Below are 17,714 nucleotides of genomic sequence, written 5' to 3'. Positions count from 1 at the left end.
TGATTTAATTTAAGTATTTTTTATTAAATTCAATGTATTTTAGCATAATTCATATATATTGGAGTGTCCATTGGATGTTGAATCGTTCAATGCAAATACCAAAATGAAAAATTAATAAAATACGCATAAATTTTATATTTCCATAGATAAAAAAAGAAAAAAATATGTATAAAAAAATATAAATAATCTTAATTAAGTGCCTTGAGTTTGTTTTCGTATCTTCCCAAGAAAAGTCTTGCCTTCACAACCTTTGCTTCTAAGATCAAACGCTTCATTAAGTCTTCTTCTCCGAGGTAAGTTCCTTCCATCTCTATTGTTGCTTCGGTTGCACCTGCTCTCTTCATTGCTGCTTCTGCATTTGCGAATGTTTTGTCTGAAGCCTTGCAAATGGAAATAACTGCATCTTTGAGGCCAGGAATATCGATGCCTGTTACTGAATCTGAGAACGCCTGACCTAATGATGACAAGTCTTTGATTGCTTCACAGCAGTGTGCTGCTGGATTTCCTCTTCCTGCGAATACTTCCTTCGCGTGCATGTCAATTCCATTTAGTTTCGTTGTGAGGTTGGAAGCGAAAGCGGAAACTGCTTCTGGTTTGATCTTCTTGCTTGGATGGTCTTTGAGATAATTGAAGACCTTCTGGACAGCATCTCCTAAGTTCTTTCCAATGTCAACCATCGCTGTTGCCCATTCTTTCTTTTCTCCCTTTGGAAGAGCCTTGCAGATGCTTGAATCGGAGTTGATTGCTGTTTGTGCTTGAGACAAAGGTCCCAGGGCCTGCGTAAACTGGAAACCTAATGCCTTCTTGAATTCTTCGTTCGCTGTTTCTTCATCAGCAATCTTCTTCGAAATCTGCAAAAGTAACTTAGTGCTGTCTGTAACTGCATTGACCATGAGAGGAGCTCTCATGTCCCAGCTCTTCACACTCAAGAGGAATCTTCCTCTCAATGTTCTGAGCTGTTTGTTGAAGTTGACGGCCGCATTGTTGAGTTCCTTGGCCATCTGGTCTTGGTTATCGAGGTTGTTTGTGGATGTTGACATTAAGAGATGTCTCAATGCCAAAACTTTCATTTTCTCGTACAATTCAATCATTCTGTCCGCGAGTTCTCCGTTGGATGTCTTTTCTGCTAATGAGACTTCCAAGAACTTATTCTCGAGTTTGTTGTATTCTGTTGTCAAAGCGTTGATTTCGTTGTACAAATCACTTCTGGAGTTAACTTTGACGTCGTTTGGAAGAATTGGTAAAACAAATCTCGAAGGAAGTCTGGAGCTATTTGCGACATCAGGAGAAGCATCATTCTTGTCTGTTAATTGGGCAACGAATCCGACTGTTTCTGCAACTTTTCCTGAGACTTTGACGAGGTTTCCTGCAGCATCCAACAATGATGTCTTGTCTGGATCCTGGACATCATCCATGAACTCGTTGAGTGCTTTGAGTAAATCACCGACTTGTTTGTGCATGTCAAGTGATTGTTTGTCTGCAACAACCTTTGCAATAGCTGTTCCTGCCTTCTTTACTGCATCGAGTTTTGTCTTGATTTGTGGGAGATTTGCCTGCAATTTCGATGAGAAAATTTCTTTGACAGGAGCAGAAGCTCTTGCAGAAACAGTTGTTACTAATGGTTGCAAACCTGCAGCTGCAGCCTTGATGAATTCAATCTTCTTTTCATCGACTTTAGAAGGCTTTGCAGTTCTATCTAAAATTTGAATCTGGTCGTTCAATTGGTCAACAACTCTTTCGATTGTTCTCTGGCATCTTCTCAATGCAACAGGAGTTGCTGCTGCATTCTTTGTCTGGTTCAATATTGAGTCAAGAGATTTCATAGATGTGTTAACTCCGTTGAAGAAATTGACCAGTTCTGGAACTGAATTTGTTGGTTTCAAGTCAATTCCCTTCAACATAGCTGCCTGAGCATCTGTTGTGTGTCTGATGAGGTCTTCTACTGATTTCTCTGCTCCTGTTCTTTCCTGTGTTGAAACAGATTTGATCAAAGCATTGCTTGTTGTTTCAATCTTTGGTTTAACTGTTCCAATGAAAGCAGGGATGTCTGATGGTCTCGCCAAGGCTTCGATTGAAGCAAATGGATCGAAAACTTCTTTGTCGAGAGCTTTCTGGAGCCGTTTGAGAAGATCATCCAATCCTTGTGAATCGCTCTGTTTCTCCTTAGATCCAGGAGGCTTTGCGATCGCTGTTCTCACTTGAGGAACAATCTGGGAAATGATTGGATCGAATGATCCGATTTGTTTCTTGTTCTGGCCGCTCTTTAACGCGTTAACTTTGGCTGCTTGGAAGTCCATCAACTCCTTGTTTAATGTTGGTAAATCGATCTTCTTTGCTTGTGAAACAATGTTTGCAACACAAACAGTTGGATCTGCATTGATATTTCCAATTGCAGCGTTAACTTTCTTGAGCATTTCTTGAAGATTTGAAGCTGATTTCTTGTAATCTTCATATGCTTTGTTGTTATCCAAATTAATTGCGTTCTTTTGGATACTTGAAATTGTTGGGAGAACTGTTGATGGATCATCAGGTAATGAGTCCTTTAATGACTTATCTAATGTTGGAATAACTCTTGACATGGCTGCAATGAGTTCTGGAGCCATTTCAGTCAAAATTCCAACTTGTGGGTTGTAATTTCTGTCCTTGCGTTTGAGGATATCATCAAGGATGTCTAACGCGAGTTGAGTGTCTTTGAGAAGTGTTTCCTTGGCTTCTTTCAATGGAACAGATGACATTGTTGGTAACATGTCAACAACACCATTTGCAGCACGAACTAATGCATCTAAAGCATCAGCAAGAGAAGGCTTCCTTGAATCAGTGGCCTTTCCTCTCATTGATGCTTCATCAATCTTAATTGGAGTGTTGAAGATGGAGATTGGTCTTGCTCCTTTCTTCTGTTGCTGAATGAGATCGACATCCTTCTTTGCTGTTGATTTCTTGGCTGATAGCTTCTTGCCTTCCTTTTTCGGAGTGGCTGTATCAGCAGAAACAGCAGCAATTTGTGGTAAATTGTTTGGATCTAATCCGATCTTTGAAAGTTCGTTGACTTTCTGGCGTTCAGCAGTTGTCAAAGGTTGAACGGTCTTTGACATGTCATCAAGCAAACTCAAGAGTGTTGCAATTTCGTTTGCTGATGTTTCTTTGATCTTTGATTTCGTCTTTGTTGGCTCAACAATAATTGATTTGATCAATTCTTGTAATGATGCCAAATCTGCTGGTTCAAGATCTTTAGCAAGTCCTCCGGAAGAAGCCTTTGCAAGTTTAACTCCTTCAGGGGACAAAGAAGACAAAGCATCAATAGCTGTCAAGAACTGGTTATTGAGTTTGGCTCTTTCCTTCTGTTCGAGTGTATCTGCGTGGATTTCCGCCAACTGTCCAGGAGTGTCCAAAGTAACTCTTGAAACAGCGATTGGATCTCCTTTGAGTGCCTGTGCTTGTTTGTCGAGGATTTCCTTGAGGATCTTGTTTGCAACTTGTGGAGATGTTGGATTCTCCTTCTTGAAATCGATCTGAGCAAGAATTGGATTCATGAAATCATCATTCATTGTGAGTTTCATTGAATCAGTCAACAAAGCTTGTTGAACAGCTAATTGTTCAGGAGTATTTGCAAGAATTGATGCCTTGAGTTTATCTGCATTTCCTAACAATTTAACTTGTGCTTGTGCTGCTTCAACTGCTTGTCCAATTGAATCTGCAGTGATGTTTGAAAGAAGCTTTTCATCCAAATGAGCAGCATCAACTAAGTTTGGTGCATTTGCAATTCTCTGGAGCTGTAAAGCAGATAACATGTCAGCGACATTTCTCTTGGCGAGTTCTGCTTTGGAATCTTCAATTCTGCTGTTGACATTTGCAAGATTTGGTGCTGGAAGTTTGTCTGTTTCTGCCTTGTTTCTTTGGATCAAAGCAGCATGATCGAAAACTTTAGAAGCCATGCTCAAATCAGAAACCTTTAGATCTCCATGTGGAGTTTCCTGCAAAGCCTTGAGTCTGTCAGCAGCAAGGAGATAAGCAATGGATTGTTCCTTAGGATCTAATTCAGTTACATAATCCTTGATTTCTTCTGGAGAAGTGTTCTGGAGATGCTTAAGTTCTTCGAATGGTTCTTTAACTTGTTCGAACTTCTTTCCTTCCATTCCCTTGTGGACATTGTTCTTTGCTTCGTTTCCTGTCTTTGCAGCATTCATTGAGTTCTGGTGGATCTGTGACAGCAAGCTTGCGAGGTTGCCTGCTTGTTGTGATACTTGTGAAGCATAATCAAATGCTTGGAGTGAATCATTTGGAGATGTACTTTGTTCGATATCAACATCAGCAATTTTATCTGGCTCGTTGCAGAGCATGTCTGCTGTTCTCTTCATGATTGACTCTTGGAGTTTGTTCATGACTTTCTTGCCCGCAACTTTGGTGATCTTCGATGATTCAGGGAATTTGCCCAAAACCTTTGGTTGAGTCAATATCGAAGCCAACTGTAACAATATTTGTTGTTGAGCTGAAATTGATCCTGGTGACAATTTCTTGATGATGTCAACTAATTGTTTAGGATTATCAAGTGAATCAACTTGTTCAAGAATTGATGGCAATTCTCTGTGAACTGCTGCTGCTGGTTGTAATGAAGCTTCATCAGGATTCATTGCTCCTTTAGGAACTTCAGAAATTGCGCATTGTTGCTGCTGCAATTGTCCTAATCTCTGTGCCAAATCAAGTCTTGCAATTGTGTCAAGGAGATAATGTTCTGCCTTGAGAGCCTTGTGAGTATTGACTAATGATGGCAACTTGAGTTTGCTTGGATCTTCAGAAGCAATTCTGATCTGATCGCTATTGATCTTATCGAAAATTGCGTCTTCTGTTGGTTCAATGTCTTCATTTCCGATGATTGCATCTCCATTTGCTCCAGTCAAAAGATCCAAAAGATGTTCTAATATTCTGATTTCTTGGATGACACCTTCAGGAGGCATTGCTTTGTGTCTGACTGCGAGAATCTCTGGAGAATTGAGTTGGCTTAATTGGCTTGTGATTTCCTTTTGAGTCTCCATGATGTCGTGACTAGAAAGAGGATGGTTCATGACTTTCATGCCTTCCTTTGTCTTTGCGTACTTGAAAACATCAGGGTTGTTTTGCAACAATTGTGTTGCAAGTGTTGACAACTTGTCAATCATATCAGAAAGAGAAACACCTCTGTTGATTGTTCTCTGCAATGATGGAGCTTGAACAATTTCAACTTTGGCAGGATCATTTCCATGATTGATGATCAAATTCTCGAGTAAATCATCTTCAGCATTTCTCATGAAATCAATCGTTTGTGACAAAGGTAATCTTGAATCTGGTTGCATTGTCAAATCAGCTGCATGTGACAAAATCTTTTGTTGCAACTTGAATTGATTTGCATCGATGTGTTGCTGTGTTTCAAGAAGTTTGTTTGGATCATTCATGTTATCTAATTGTCTCTGGAGTGAGATAATTGCGTCCTGAATATCATTGGAGTTGTAATCTTTGAGATCTTTGATTTCAGGATCATCCAACTTCTTGACATCAGCGAAAAGTGTTCTTTGTTCTTTCTGTAATGATGTCAATCTGTCAACTAAGTTGTATTTCTCTTGTCCGCCAAGTAACTCTTTGAACATCTGTTGTGTGAAGGTTGGAGCATTGAAGACTTCGTTTGGAATTGGAGGAACAATTGGAGCGTTCTCGTCAATTAACTTATCAAGAGCATCGAGAGCTTCTTTGATATCTGTTGGGAATGGTCTGTCTTCTTGTAATTTAACAAGAGCAGCAAGTTTCTTGTCATCGATATCATTCTGTGCCTTGATTTCATCCTTGAGAGCTCCACGCAGCCGTCCACGATGTTTCCTCTTGCGTAGTCTCCTCCTTCTTCTCTTCTTTCCGCCTTTGCCGAGATCTTCTGAATCGAAATCGGAATCATTGATATCCATGTCATCTTCGAGTTCTGCGTCAAGTGCTTTGGCCATCTTCTTTGCAGCTTTAGCTGTTGTAAGAGCATCTTTATCGAGTCCTTTAGTGTCAATCTTGAATCTGTCATCCTTAGAAACAATTGAAGGATCAACATCTTTGAGATCTTTAAGTGCTTCTTCGATGTTTCCTTTGGAATCTGTGATATCTGGTTTCTTAGATTTCTTCTGTTTGACAATGTTGGAGTGTGCTTTTCCGATATCAGAAATTACCTTTTGAACTGGTTTGTTTGCAGCAGAATATTCTTGTAATTTCTGAGACAAAGCTTGCAATCTTCCATCTGTTGAAGCAAGGTTCATCTTCTGTTGCTGTAATGGAGTATTTGTATTTGCAGCAAGTAACAAATCTTCCATGGCCTTGAGGAGTTCTGATTCAGCATCCTTTCTGATTAATTCTGGTTCATTCTTGTCGAGTTTGTTTGTCCATAATCTCATAACTGGATTGAGATTGTTCAAGCTGTTGACAGAATCATTGATTGCTGTCTTTTGTGTTGTATCTGGTGTGTTCTTGTTGATCTTTGGAAGATGCTGTTGCTGGAATTCATTGAGAAGTTTAGCCAATCCTTGAGCATTGAGTTTATTGAATGCTGTGTTTCTGTCCTTGTCCTTAAGAAGAAGAACCATGTTGTTAACGAGATCGGCTGTTTCTTCTGGTAATTTACCAAGTTCATCAGCGTGAATGATGTCTTCAGCATTCTTTGCAATTGAATCTGCTTGTAATTCAACTAATCCTGCCATTGCTAAGTCGGCTTGATTAAGCCATGGTGTCGCTTTAGCAAGAGCTGTTTGCAAATCTTGCATAGGCTTCTTCATGCCTTTGATGTCTTTCGCGTTATTGATCATTCCACGAACAGCATCATCGACAGCATGCAATGGCTGGTATTCTTTGATTGAAGCAGACAAAGTGTTCAATACTTCCAAAACTTTAGGATCATTCAACAATCTCATGTTCTTCAATGCATCTGAATAATACTCCATGAAATCTTCTGGTAAATCTCCTGCATTCCTGTTGATGATGTCCTCAAGAGCTTTAATTGCATCTTGAACATCACCCATGTTTAATGATGCCTTGAGAACATCTTTGAATGCTAAATCTGTCATTTGTTTAGTTCTTGTTGCTGGATCACTAGAAGCAGTAGCTAAAACTCTTGCAGCATCAGAGCAATTGACTGGATCTCCCTTTTCAACTAAAGGTAATATTGCTGTTGCACTTCTAATTAAGTGCTGAGGAACACCAGTTTTAGCGTTCTTGATTGCATTCAAACCTTCAGTGATTGTCTTGATATCACTTGGTTTGGCCTTAGAAGCATCGATTGATGTGTAAGCAGCCTTGAATGCGTCTTTGTTCTTCTCTTCATCCTTCTTCGAACGACGAGGAATCAAAAGACCAGCAACTTTAACAGGAACTCTTTCTCCTGTTGTATACTTCTTTGTTGCTGTGTAAATTGGCTCGAGCTTATCAATCAATCCGATGCAATCCGGTTTGTCTTCAAGCATCTTAAGTAATTTGGCTGTCTTCTGGTGTAAATCATCAACTGCTTCTTGCTGTTGCTTGATTGTCATCTTCTTGAGATTGTCAATGAGATTTGGTAACAATTTATCATATGCTTGCAACTTGGAATACAATTTCTTGTCACTTTGCAATGTCTTGTTGTTCAATGATGAATCAACTAATGGCTGTGCCTTCTTCATCAAGTCAACTAACAATGAAGTAACTGCATCTGAGTTAGCCTTAGTTACATGTGGTCTTGTCATCATTGCATATGCTCTTGTGAATGAATCAGTCATGATCTTTGAAATCTCACGGAATTGTTCGCTGTTCAAATATCCTGATAATGTGTTTGCGTCATTCATAACATCTGGATTAAGAGCCCTGAGATCTAACAATGTCTTGATTGCTGATTGTTCATCCTTGTAGTTTGTTAATGGCTTCAATGGAACAGAAAGCATCTTCTTGAGTTCTGTAACATTTGTTGCGCATTCTTTGGAAGACATGAAATCGGATCTTCCTTCAATTCTGTTCAAGATGTTGTTGTAAGCATTAACCATTTCAGCAACTTTCTTGAGAGCTTCTAGTGTATCACTTGTTGGATCAATCAAAACAAATGGTGATGAATCGAACTCGAATTTCTCAGAAACAGGTAATAATCTAACGCAATTTGCTGCAATACCTGAATGGTTCTTTACAGCGCAAATTGCCTTTCCTAACTCCGAGAAGTCCTTGTTTGTAAGATGTGGTTTGAGTTCGATTGGAATTTGACCCATGTCTTGGTGGACTTGTGCCAAAATGTTCTTTACGTCATTGAGATCCATAAGTGTTGGATTTGGATTGTGAGCGAGTTTGTCAATGCCGTAAAGTGCCTTGTTGATGTTTTCATTCCAATCTTTGAGGACTTTAGTTGCTGCTGGATCATTCTGAACGGAAGGACGTGCAGAAAGATATTGTGCAACAGCTGCGAGATCTTGCAATGGTTTGATGTTTTCGAGGATGCATCTGTTTGCGAGATCGATGTTTGGTGGAGTTTTCTGGAGTGAATAAGCAAGATTTGATTGTGTCTGGTCAACAAGAGCTGTACCCTTTGGATCTTGCTTGAAAGCCTGCAAACCATTGCAGATATTCTTTGTCTCTTGGACTGTTTGTATCAAATCTTCTGCCATTGGAATGTACTCAACTGTTGGATCTCCAACTTGTGTATTAAGTTTTTCTTGTGCTACAAGAAGTTCTTCTAATTTCTTCTTGAGAGCTTCTTCGACTTTAGGTTTGCTTGTAACTTCCTTGCTTGTTAACAAGTGCTTGAGCATGTCAGCCATGTCTTGGATGTTCTTCTGGATGTCGACAACAGCTTCTTTGTTCGGTGGTTTCCTGAATTCACCGAGATTTGCGTTCTTCAATGCTTCCAATGTTGCCTTGATGATTTGGTCTGTCAAAGCTGAATGTGCAACAACAGGTGAATTTGGAGCTTTCTCTTTGATCTTGTCAACTATGTTGCACAAGTCTTCAACAGGTGTCAATGAGTTCTCAAGATTATCGTAAGCAGCATTATGAGTTGGTGGTGAATATGGATGTGCGTGTAACTCATTTCTGCATCTGCCAAGGTTAGGACGATTGTCAAGAATCTTTGATTTGATTTCTTGAATTTGTTTCTTGAGTTTGTTGTCTTGACTCAATGCTGGTGTTTTATCTACTGTGTAGTCAATGAGATTGGTAAGTCTATCGAGTTCTGCCATTGACTGCTGATACATAGCAATGTGTCTTGCAACATCTGGTTCTTCCATTGATCTGTTCTCTGTCAAAACCTTTGGCATTGCGTTGTGCAAATTATTGACAGAACTGGAGAGTGGCTTCGATTTAGTTGATGCAACTAAAGAAAGACCATCTGCATAAATGATTGGTTCGTCCTTCAACATTTGGAGTAATTGTTGTTGTGCTTGAACCATCAATTCTCCATTTGTTGGATCTTTCTTTAATTGGTCGCCAATTCTCTTGAGTTGAGGAGCCAGTGCCTTCATGCTTGTGATGTCTTTGTTGACAGCTTGTACTGTTGATTGTGGAGCTTGTGCCAAAACGTTCTTTGGTGTCTTTTCAACAGTTTGCTGGTAATCATTCATAGCATTCAACAATTCATCAATAGATGTACCATTGATGTTTGCTGTGGAAAGAACTCGTAATGCTTCTTCGCATCCTGGTTGTATTCTTCTGATTTGATCTAAAGCGCTCTTTGCTTCTTTAGATCTTCCCTCATAAGGATACAAGTTCTTTTCGCATTCTTTGCACTCTGCAATTGCTGAATACATGTCGTTCAACATGGCAGCTCTTACAGCTTCGTTTGTTGGGCATTGGTTGAGCATTGAAATCTCGCGTTTGAGATCATCGCAAAGATCAGTAAGAGTTGGTTTGACAACACCCAAATATCTGTCTAAACTCTCACGCTCGTTTTGTGGAATTCCCTTCATGTTCTGGCATTGTGATGTCAATGGAAGTAATTCGCTAAGAGCCTTGAGAGCTGCCTTAACTGGTTCGTGGTTACCAAGATATAACTGGTATTGTCTCTGCTTTGCGAATTCAGGATTCTTCATTTCATCTTGCATCTTGGAAGCCAAAGCGATTTTCTCTGCATTTGAAGCGAGTTGGTCTAACGTAGAATGCAATTTCTCAGTGTTTCCAACAGTGATTCCTGATGCTGCGGCAACTTCGTTCATCTTCTTGATGGCATCCAATTGATCCATTGTGTCACGAAGTTTAGGAATCAAAGAAACAATTGCTGATTTGTTTCCTTTGTTGTTCTTGAGTTGGTTAGCGAGATCAGTGAGTTTGGCAGAGTTCTCGAGAATGTTGAATCTAAGTTTGTCTGGATCTGCTCCTAATTTGCTGATAAGTTCTTCGGAATCAGCGAATTGTTTGGCGATTTGTTCTTCGATTTCTGACATGTTTACCAATGTTTCTGCCAACAAAATGTCAGTTGGATCTGGATTTGCTGGTGGTGATTTCTTTGCTTCTGTCTTGAGTTTGGAAATGATTGACTGGTTCATGTCTAAACCTGTCTTGAGAGCTGTTTCTGCCTTTCCGATATGAGTATCAAATTGTGGAGAAACTTCATCGAATTTGACAGTAGAAAGAGCAGCGTTTCTTGATGTGTTTGCAAGGGAATCGAAAGCACTTCTTAAGTCTGTTGCATATGAATGATCTCCCAAATCCAAATCATCGACATTGTTCTTCAATTTAGCGAACCTTGCAGCCATGTCAGTCATATCTAACTGATCCGTGTTTTCAGCCAAATCTTGAAGATTTACTTGGAGTTCTGAGAGTCCACCATGTCTTCTTGTTGCTGTCAATGCTTCATTATCAGCACGCCACATGATATCTTGTTCATTGAAATTATCTTTAGCTTCTTCTTGGTTGAAATCTTTGAATTTCCTGAAATCGCAATCGGATTGAGGGATTTTATATGTATCATCAAAGTTTCTATCAGCCAATGTATCACGATCGAAATCAAAATCGATCTTTCTGATTTCATCGAAGTTAACGATTTCATCATAAACATCTTCAATTCCTTTATCATCTCCATCATTTTGTCTTCTGTTAATGTTGAGACCGTATTGTTCGTAAGGAATTGATTCATCAATAAGTCTTTCTTGGCCGAAAGCAGCCATTGTCTTGTAGATATCGATGATATCATTGATGTAAGAGTTGATTTGTGCAGCTCTTGTTTGTGTCTGGAAATTGTAATCCTGGTAAAGGAAGTTTTCATCTTGGAATTTAACGTTGCAAACACCTGGTGTCAACTTGTAAGAAATGATATCCTTGTAGTTGATCTGTTTGATGATTGTGAAATCTAATTTGTCGCGAATGAAAACTCCATTTGCTGACAAAATGACGTTAACTTCTGTTTCATTTTGAACTGGATTTTGGTTGTTTTTATATTCAGCCACATACATTTCAGCACCAATATCTGGAATGACTGAAGCAATGCAGATATATCTGTAGACAGCTTCTTGTGATGTCATTACGTGGTGTTGGCAGAAAGCGTTGATGAACTGTTCGTACATTTGTTCAGTCTTTTCGAGGCTTTCTGGAACAACTCTTCTATATGAGTCTGGATTGATTGTTGCACCCAAATTGGCTGTTTGTTGTGCATCAGAGCATTCAGCGTACAACTGGCAAATACCTAATTCGATAGCTGCTGCATTAGGTATTGAGTTCTTCTTGTAAAGAACTTGTTCATTGAAATCTCTGAACAAAGAAGAAATTGTTTCATCACTGGTCATCATATCTTTTGTAACGATGAAGAATCTTCTTCTTGTTGCGAAAGCTGTGTAATGAGGTGTTTCTGTTGGAAGAGGATTCAAGAAATCAAGAGGAAGGATATCATCACCTGAAAACTCGTAGAATGTGCATCCGAATGGATATCCGAGTTTGAAGTGGTTGTTAACAAGTCCAACATTATCTCTGATCATTGTTCTTGTCTTAACCCAAACTCTTTCGATTGGTCCCATTGGAGGAACAACGATTGCATTGATTTCAGCAGGAATTGCGTAAATTGATGCGAGTTTTGTTGGATTTAATGTTGCCAATTGTTTTCCAGATTCAAGCCATTTGAAGTTATGATTTGAATCCAAATACAACATAACATGTTGTCTGTCGTTTTTGATACCTAAGTTGTACAAAGCCATTCTAACTGCTTCGTTGGCATTCCAGTTTGGATTGAAGCCGAATGGTCTTGCAGCTGGATTCCTGACATAACTAGAGCATCTCAATGGGATTGAGAATGTCTTGATTGAGTTCTTGAGGCTTCCAATTGCTGGATCTTCGCTCAAAGATTGAACTTGTTCACGACCATTTAACCATGGATTCATTGCAATCAAGTATTGGTTGATAATTGAGTTGATTTCAATAGCTTGTTCTGTCCAAAACATGAGATCATCGTTTTGGCCATCAGAACGAACGACTTTGACGTCAACTTTAACAGCAATTGTCGTTGAGTTGATGACGTTTTGCCATGAGATTTTAGCGATATCGCAGTTATCTTTTGGTCTGAGAATGTGGATACCAAATGGACCAACTGAAAGCAAAACTTGGTATTTAGATCCTTTCTCATCTTGTTGATAAACCAAGAATTTCGAGCATCCGAAGAACAACAAAGTTCTTGCAATAGCAACGTATTTTCTCATGGCAGGTGGTGGATTAACATCAGGAGAACTCTTGATTGTATGTTCAATAACATCACCAATCTTTTGGCTGCCAGGAATGCAAGCAGGAAGGATCTTTCTTGCTTCCTTTACTTTAGTATGTTTAGCAACATCTGGACTTGTTGCATCAGCGAAAATAGAGTAAACAGCAAGTTCAATTCCTTTAGGTTCTGGGCAAACGACATCTGAATTCAAAATGTGTTTTCTGACTTCAAGGAATGCTCTTCTATCAATTGATCTCATATCTTCATTTGTGAAATTGTAGAATCTTCTCTTGAAAATGAGAGGAGTAACATCACCTAATTGTTCAGGAATAGATCTTGTTAAATCTAATGGTTGAAATCCTTTGATGTATTCCTTAGGAGTGTCTCTTGTTGGTTCATCTTTTGTCCAGTCTTTGAACAAAGTGAAACCATTGAAGAATTCAACATAGAAATAAGCAGCGATATCAGGAATTGCGTTGAACAATGGCTTATCAATTTCAATCATTACTGAATCGCTGTATGTTTTCTCGAGAATTATTGGAACTCTCGTGAACTTGTTGAAGATGAACAGTTCATATCCTGCTTGTGGATAATAATGGCCTAATAAATCATTAGGATTCATCCATCTGAATTCTCCATTTGCCATTCTGATTAATCCGAGGTATTCTGCACCATCTAAGAGCATCAATGCCTGGCAAGCCATGTTGATAACTTCTTGGACTGTGTAGTAAATGGAATATGTAAGATTAATTCCATGCCTTGGATCGTCCAATCCCATAATTGTCAAAAGATTGACACAGTTTTCTGGTTGAACATATGATCCATCTCCTCTGATTCTTGTTCCGTGATTTGTCAAACATTGTTTGTGGATCTGGCAGAGTTCGTTAACAAGATAATAGATAGAGATGGCTTCTTGATGTAACCAGTTGTAGTATTGGACTTCTCCGCCTGGCAAACATCTGTATTTGATGGATGCTTCATCCATTTTAGATTCAGTTGTCAAGATATTGGAATAAAGGAGTCTTCCTAAGATGTTGTTTTGTTTCTCGTCGTAAATAGTGATTTCTTGTGGTCCAATGGAAATTGTGTTGAAAATCTTTCTTTTCTTGAAATCCATGAGATTATCAACTTCAACTTTGAATATGTGGCAAGAGAATCCTTTGCAATTCCTTGCGTAGTTGATGTATTTTCTCATGGCGTTTTGCTGATCCATTGGTCCATTGATTTGTGCCAATTCTGAGAACAAATTGCCAACATTTGGTTTCTTCATTCCCTTTGGAACCCATTCAGAATCATTTGAAGGAATCATATCCTTTGTTGGAAGATTTCCTGTCAATGCGTTGATTTGGAAGTAGCATAATGTGGAGACATCTTTGGCTTCAAGAGGATATGTTCCACGTAAAACGCATTCTCTTGTCTGGCAGAACAAGAACCATAACATCATTGGATCAGTGATATCATCAGGGTTAATTGCGAAGTGTCTCAACATGATGTAGAAATCTTTCTTGAGATCTGCTTGTTCTGGAACTGATCTTGCTGTATCCAAATAGATAATCTTCTTGTCTTGGAGATAAGCAAGAGTAACACCTGGAATGTATGGCAAATCGAACTTCAAACAGATCTCTGGCATCAAATCATTGAGAGAACGACTTGCATCAATTCTAATCTGTTGTGGAGCAGGATTCATTGCACCAATAGGAATAACATTGATTGTTGGATAATGCTCAAGGATAATCAATGTGGATAGACGTGGTGGATTCAATGTAGCAATCTTTTGGTTCGCTGCAACCCATTGATAAATATTTTCTGGGGATTTGTAAAGTATACAAAATTCTGTATCTTTCAAATCTAGTTTGAATGTGTTTGAGCAAGCGACAACAACTTGTGCACCGGTCAAGTTGATTTCAATCCAGTAGATATCACGTGGATTGACGTATTGTGGATCTTTCGTGATGTAAAAGTCGATCATCGCGCCGTAGATTCTTCCTTTTTCGTCGACATAACCACCTCTGAGTCTCTTGATCTGCTCTTCCATCTGCTTCTTCTTTCTGAGTTCTCTTGCAAGGATGAGATCGTTGATAAGCTTGATGTTGTAGGCGAGAATCATGACGACTTCGTTAATTGTGTTCTTGAAGAGCATTTTGATGGTGGCAGCAGAGCCTTGTTCGTCTTGTACGAACTTGATGACCAAGAATTCGTTCGTTGTTTCGAAAGTAATGATGTATCTGTAGCCAACTTGGAATCTGGCCATATCTGTACTTGGACCAACAGCGAACATGAGTGGTGCAAGTGTGAATTTGTAGTTTTTGTGGACTTTATTTGGATGTCCTGGTGTTAAATCTTGGAATTGGCAATCGAAATACTCATAACCGAAGCCGACGAGCTTTCTGATTTTACCAAGATATGTTTTCATGGCTATAAATTTCTCTTTTGGTGGGAAATTCTTGAAGAATTTGCCGAAAGACTTCTTAAATGAATCATTGAGCTCCAAATCCTTCGGGAAGATCTGTTCGAGCCATGAATAATCATTCATATGCTCTGATTCTTCGAAATTGCTAACAACCATGGCATAGCCCCAAAGAGCGTATAATTCATTAAATTCGTCGTCTGTTCCTTGGACTTGGTGCTCCTTGAGACATGGAACTGTATCGAGCATAGTCATCCTTGCGACATCAACTGTCTGCAAAATTTCGGCAGAAAGTGTGTAGAATCTTCTCTTTAAGGTTAACTTGGAGTAGAATGGAGTTTGTTCTGGGATGGTGAAACGAACATCGAGTGGCTTTAATTGTCCGTCCTCATCAGTTGTCCAGAAAGTGAAGCCTGTAAGTGGTGGGAAATCAATACTTGCGAAACAGTCTTTTGTAAGCTGTTCGATATTCTTTGTGATATCTAGTTTGATTTCTTTCTTTGTTCCATCACTGAATGAGATCTCAATGTTGGTAAATCTTTCAAGAATATAAATGGTCATACCTTCTTGAGCTCCGCAAAGGACAAGGATCTCATCTTTCATGATGAATCTGTAGATTTCTTCATCCATCTTCATAAGAGCAATATGGTTGTCGTTATGTTTAATTTTAAGATGCGATTCAGCAACAGCAACAAGAAGCATACCTGTATAGTTTCTATCGTAAATAAAGGAATCAAGGTCTTTTGTCTTGTTTATATCGGCTGATGTGAATAAATTGATCTTGAACTTCTCATTAACGACTGGAGGAAGCAAAGCGGTGTTTTTAGCTCTTGAATACATGAGATCTCTCATAATTTCGAGGTGACGGTCGATCAAAGCTTGTATTTCTTTGCCTCTTTCGCATTGGAAATCGTATTGAGCGACGAAAAGCTTTCTGGCGTAGAAATGAATGCCGAGAACATCATCAGCAAACTCAATCTTGATGATCTTTGTGAAAGAAATCAAGTCTTCGAGAGTATCTGGATAAAGCTTATCGTAAATGTAGACTGTGTGTGGTCCTACCTCAACTTTGCAGTCAAGAGCGTAAGATCCAGCACGTGTACGAGCGATAACTGTGCAATCGAACTCTGTGCAGCCGAAACCTGGAAGTTTCTTTAATAATCTGAAGAAACGACGAAGAGCGTTAAATTGGTCGAGCTGATCGTAATCCCTGACATAATTAGCAAGTTTTTGGCCAAGTCCTTTTCCGTTATTGGCATCTGGTGGGAAGAAGAAATCTACATCTGAAGGGAACTTCGGATTTTTACGTGATTGCTTATCGGCTTCAACAAGGAATTGTAAGCAGGCGAATTCGAGTTCAATTTTTGAAGGAATTGGGATTTTGTCTCTGAATAATCTTGATTTTGCATCTTTGTAAGTCTGAACAGCAGCTGTGATGTTGGAAATATCAATTCTGGAGAATACAAACCATTCTCTTCTGTACGCTAGTTTTGTAAATTGGTCTGTTTGTTCAGGAACTGTTTGATGTTGAAGAAGAGCTTTTTCTTTGCCTTCATCAGTAAGAGTGTAGAGCGTATAGCACTGGTAGTTGACAATTCCGAAGTTTTCAGCGAGAGTTTCCACGATTTTGTGGACTTCTTCTTCAGCATCGATTGTGCAGAGTCTTGGATCGAAATGATTCGTAAATATCCTGACCTTAAGGTCACGGTAGTAAACGAAGAGGTTAGAACTGTCTGTAAATTGGAATCTTTCGAGAGATTTTCCTTCTTTGAGCCAATATCTTTCTCCAGCGCTAGAAACGAATAAAAGTGAGTAACGAACATCGCTTGGAAGGTTGAGTACTGCTAAAACCATTGTTTTAACTTCGTTATAATCGAGAGAATTAAAGAATTTCATTTCCGTAGTTGTTCCGTCTTCTTTTGTCATATCATGGACGGTAGTACTGTATGCTTGGAAGCCTTGGTTCTCCATTTGTTGGTACATATCGTTTTCTCCGATCTTTAAAACACCAAAATCAAAAACATTTGTTTCGTCTGTAAGGTTGTTGTTAATAGCGACATCGTATTCGATTGCATATTGTGGACCATTGCTAGTATTTAGAAGTAAATCATCTGGCTGGACTTTGAAAGCCATATTCTCGTTAAAAACGGAACTTCCGCCAGCTTGATTATTTTGGAGAGTATTCTGTGACTGGAATTGGAAAAATCCAGAATCTGTAACAGGTGGCGCTGTATTTAATGAAGGATCATAAAAGATTCCTGTTTGAAATTGATTTACATCGTCGTAAAAGAATTGATCGGCACCTGTTTGGAAGTTTTGGCTGTTATAGTCGACAGCAAAGCCCGGATCAAATTGCAATGGTGGTAAAAACGTAGAATTTAAGGTATAATTGGGGTTGATTGAGTAGTCAACTGCTGAATAATTGATTTGGCCCGTTTGGAAGTTGTTAAAATCGAGATTTTCCATATTTTCTGCTGTAACATTCGAATTACAGCTCATGATTATAATCTCTGAGCCATTTTGGACACCATGCATACGTAATGTCTCTCCACCTAGGAGGTATGATTGGTTGCCCATAGCAACGTTGACGAAAAGTTGATAGGATTGATTTAATGGAAGATTACAGTTAATTGCAGCTTGTCTGATGACATCTTCAGCAGGCATATCAATGTC

At 39.1% G+C, this 17,714-nt stretch overlaps 1 protein-coding gene across 1 annotated transcript; it reads right to left on the bottom strand.

Moving 5' to 3' along the window:
* Positions 1-136: 136 nt before the first annotated feature.
* On the bottom strand, positions 137-17,705 carry TVAGG3_1050780 (KREV interaction trapped 1-related family; the record flags this gene model as incomplete). Its single annotated transcript, XM_001324619.2, has 1 exon — positions 189-17,705. One exon carries the CDS (start codon positions 17,703-17,705, stop codon positions 189-191), a length of 17,517 nt encoding a protein of 5,838 aa, XP_001324654.1.
* Between the last annotated feature and the right edge of the window lie 9 nt (positions 17,706-17,714).

This window comes from Trichomonas vaginalis, chromosome I, assembly GCF_026262505.1.
Source record: "Trichomonas vaginalis G3 chromosome I, whole genome shotgun sequence".
Classification (NCBI taxonomy): domain Eukaryota; phylum Parabasalia; order Trichomonadida; family Trichomonadidae; genus Trichomonas; species Trichomonas vaginalis.
The sequence above is the reverse complement of the archived record's forward strand: the minus strand, read 5'-3'. Positions and strand labels throughout refer to the sequence as shown.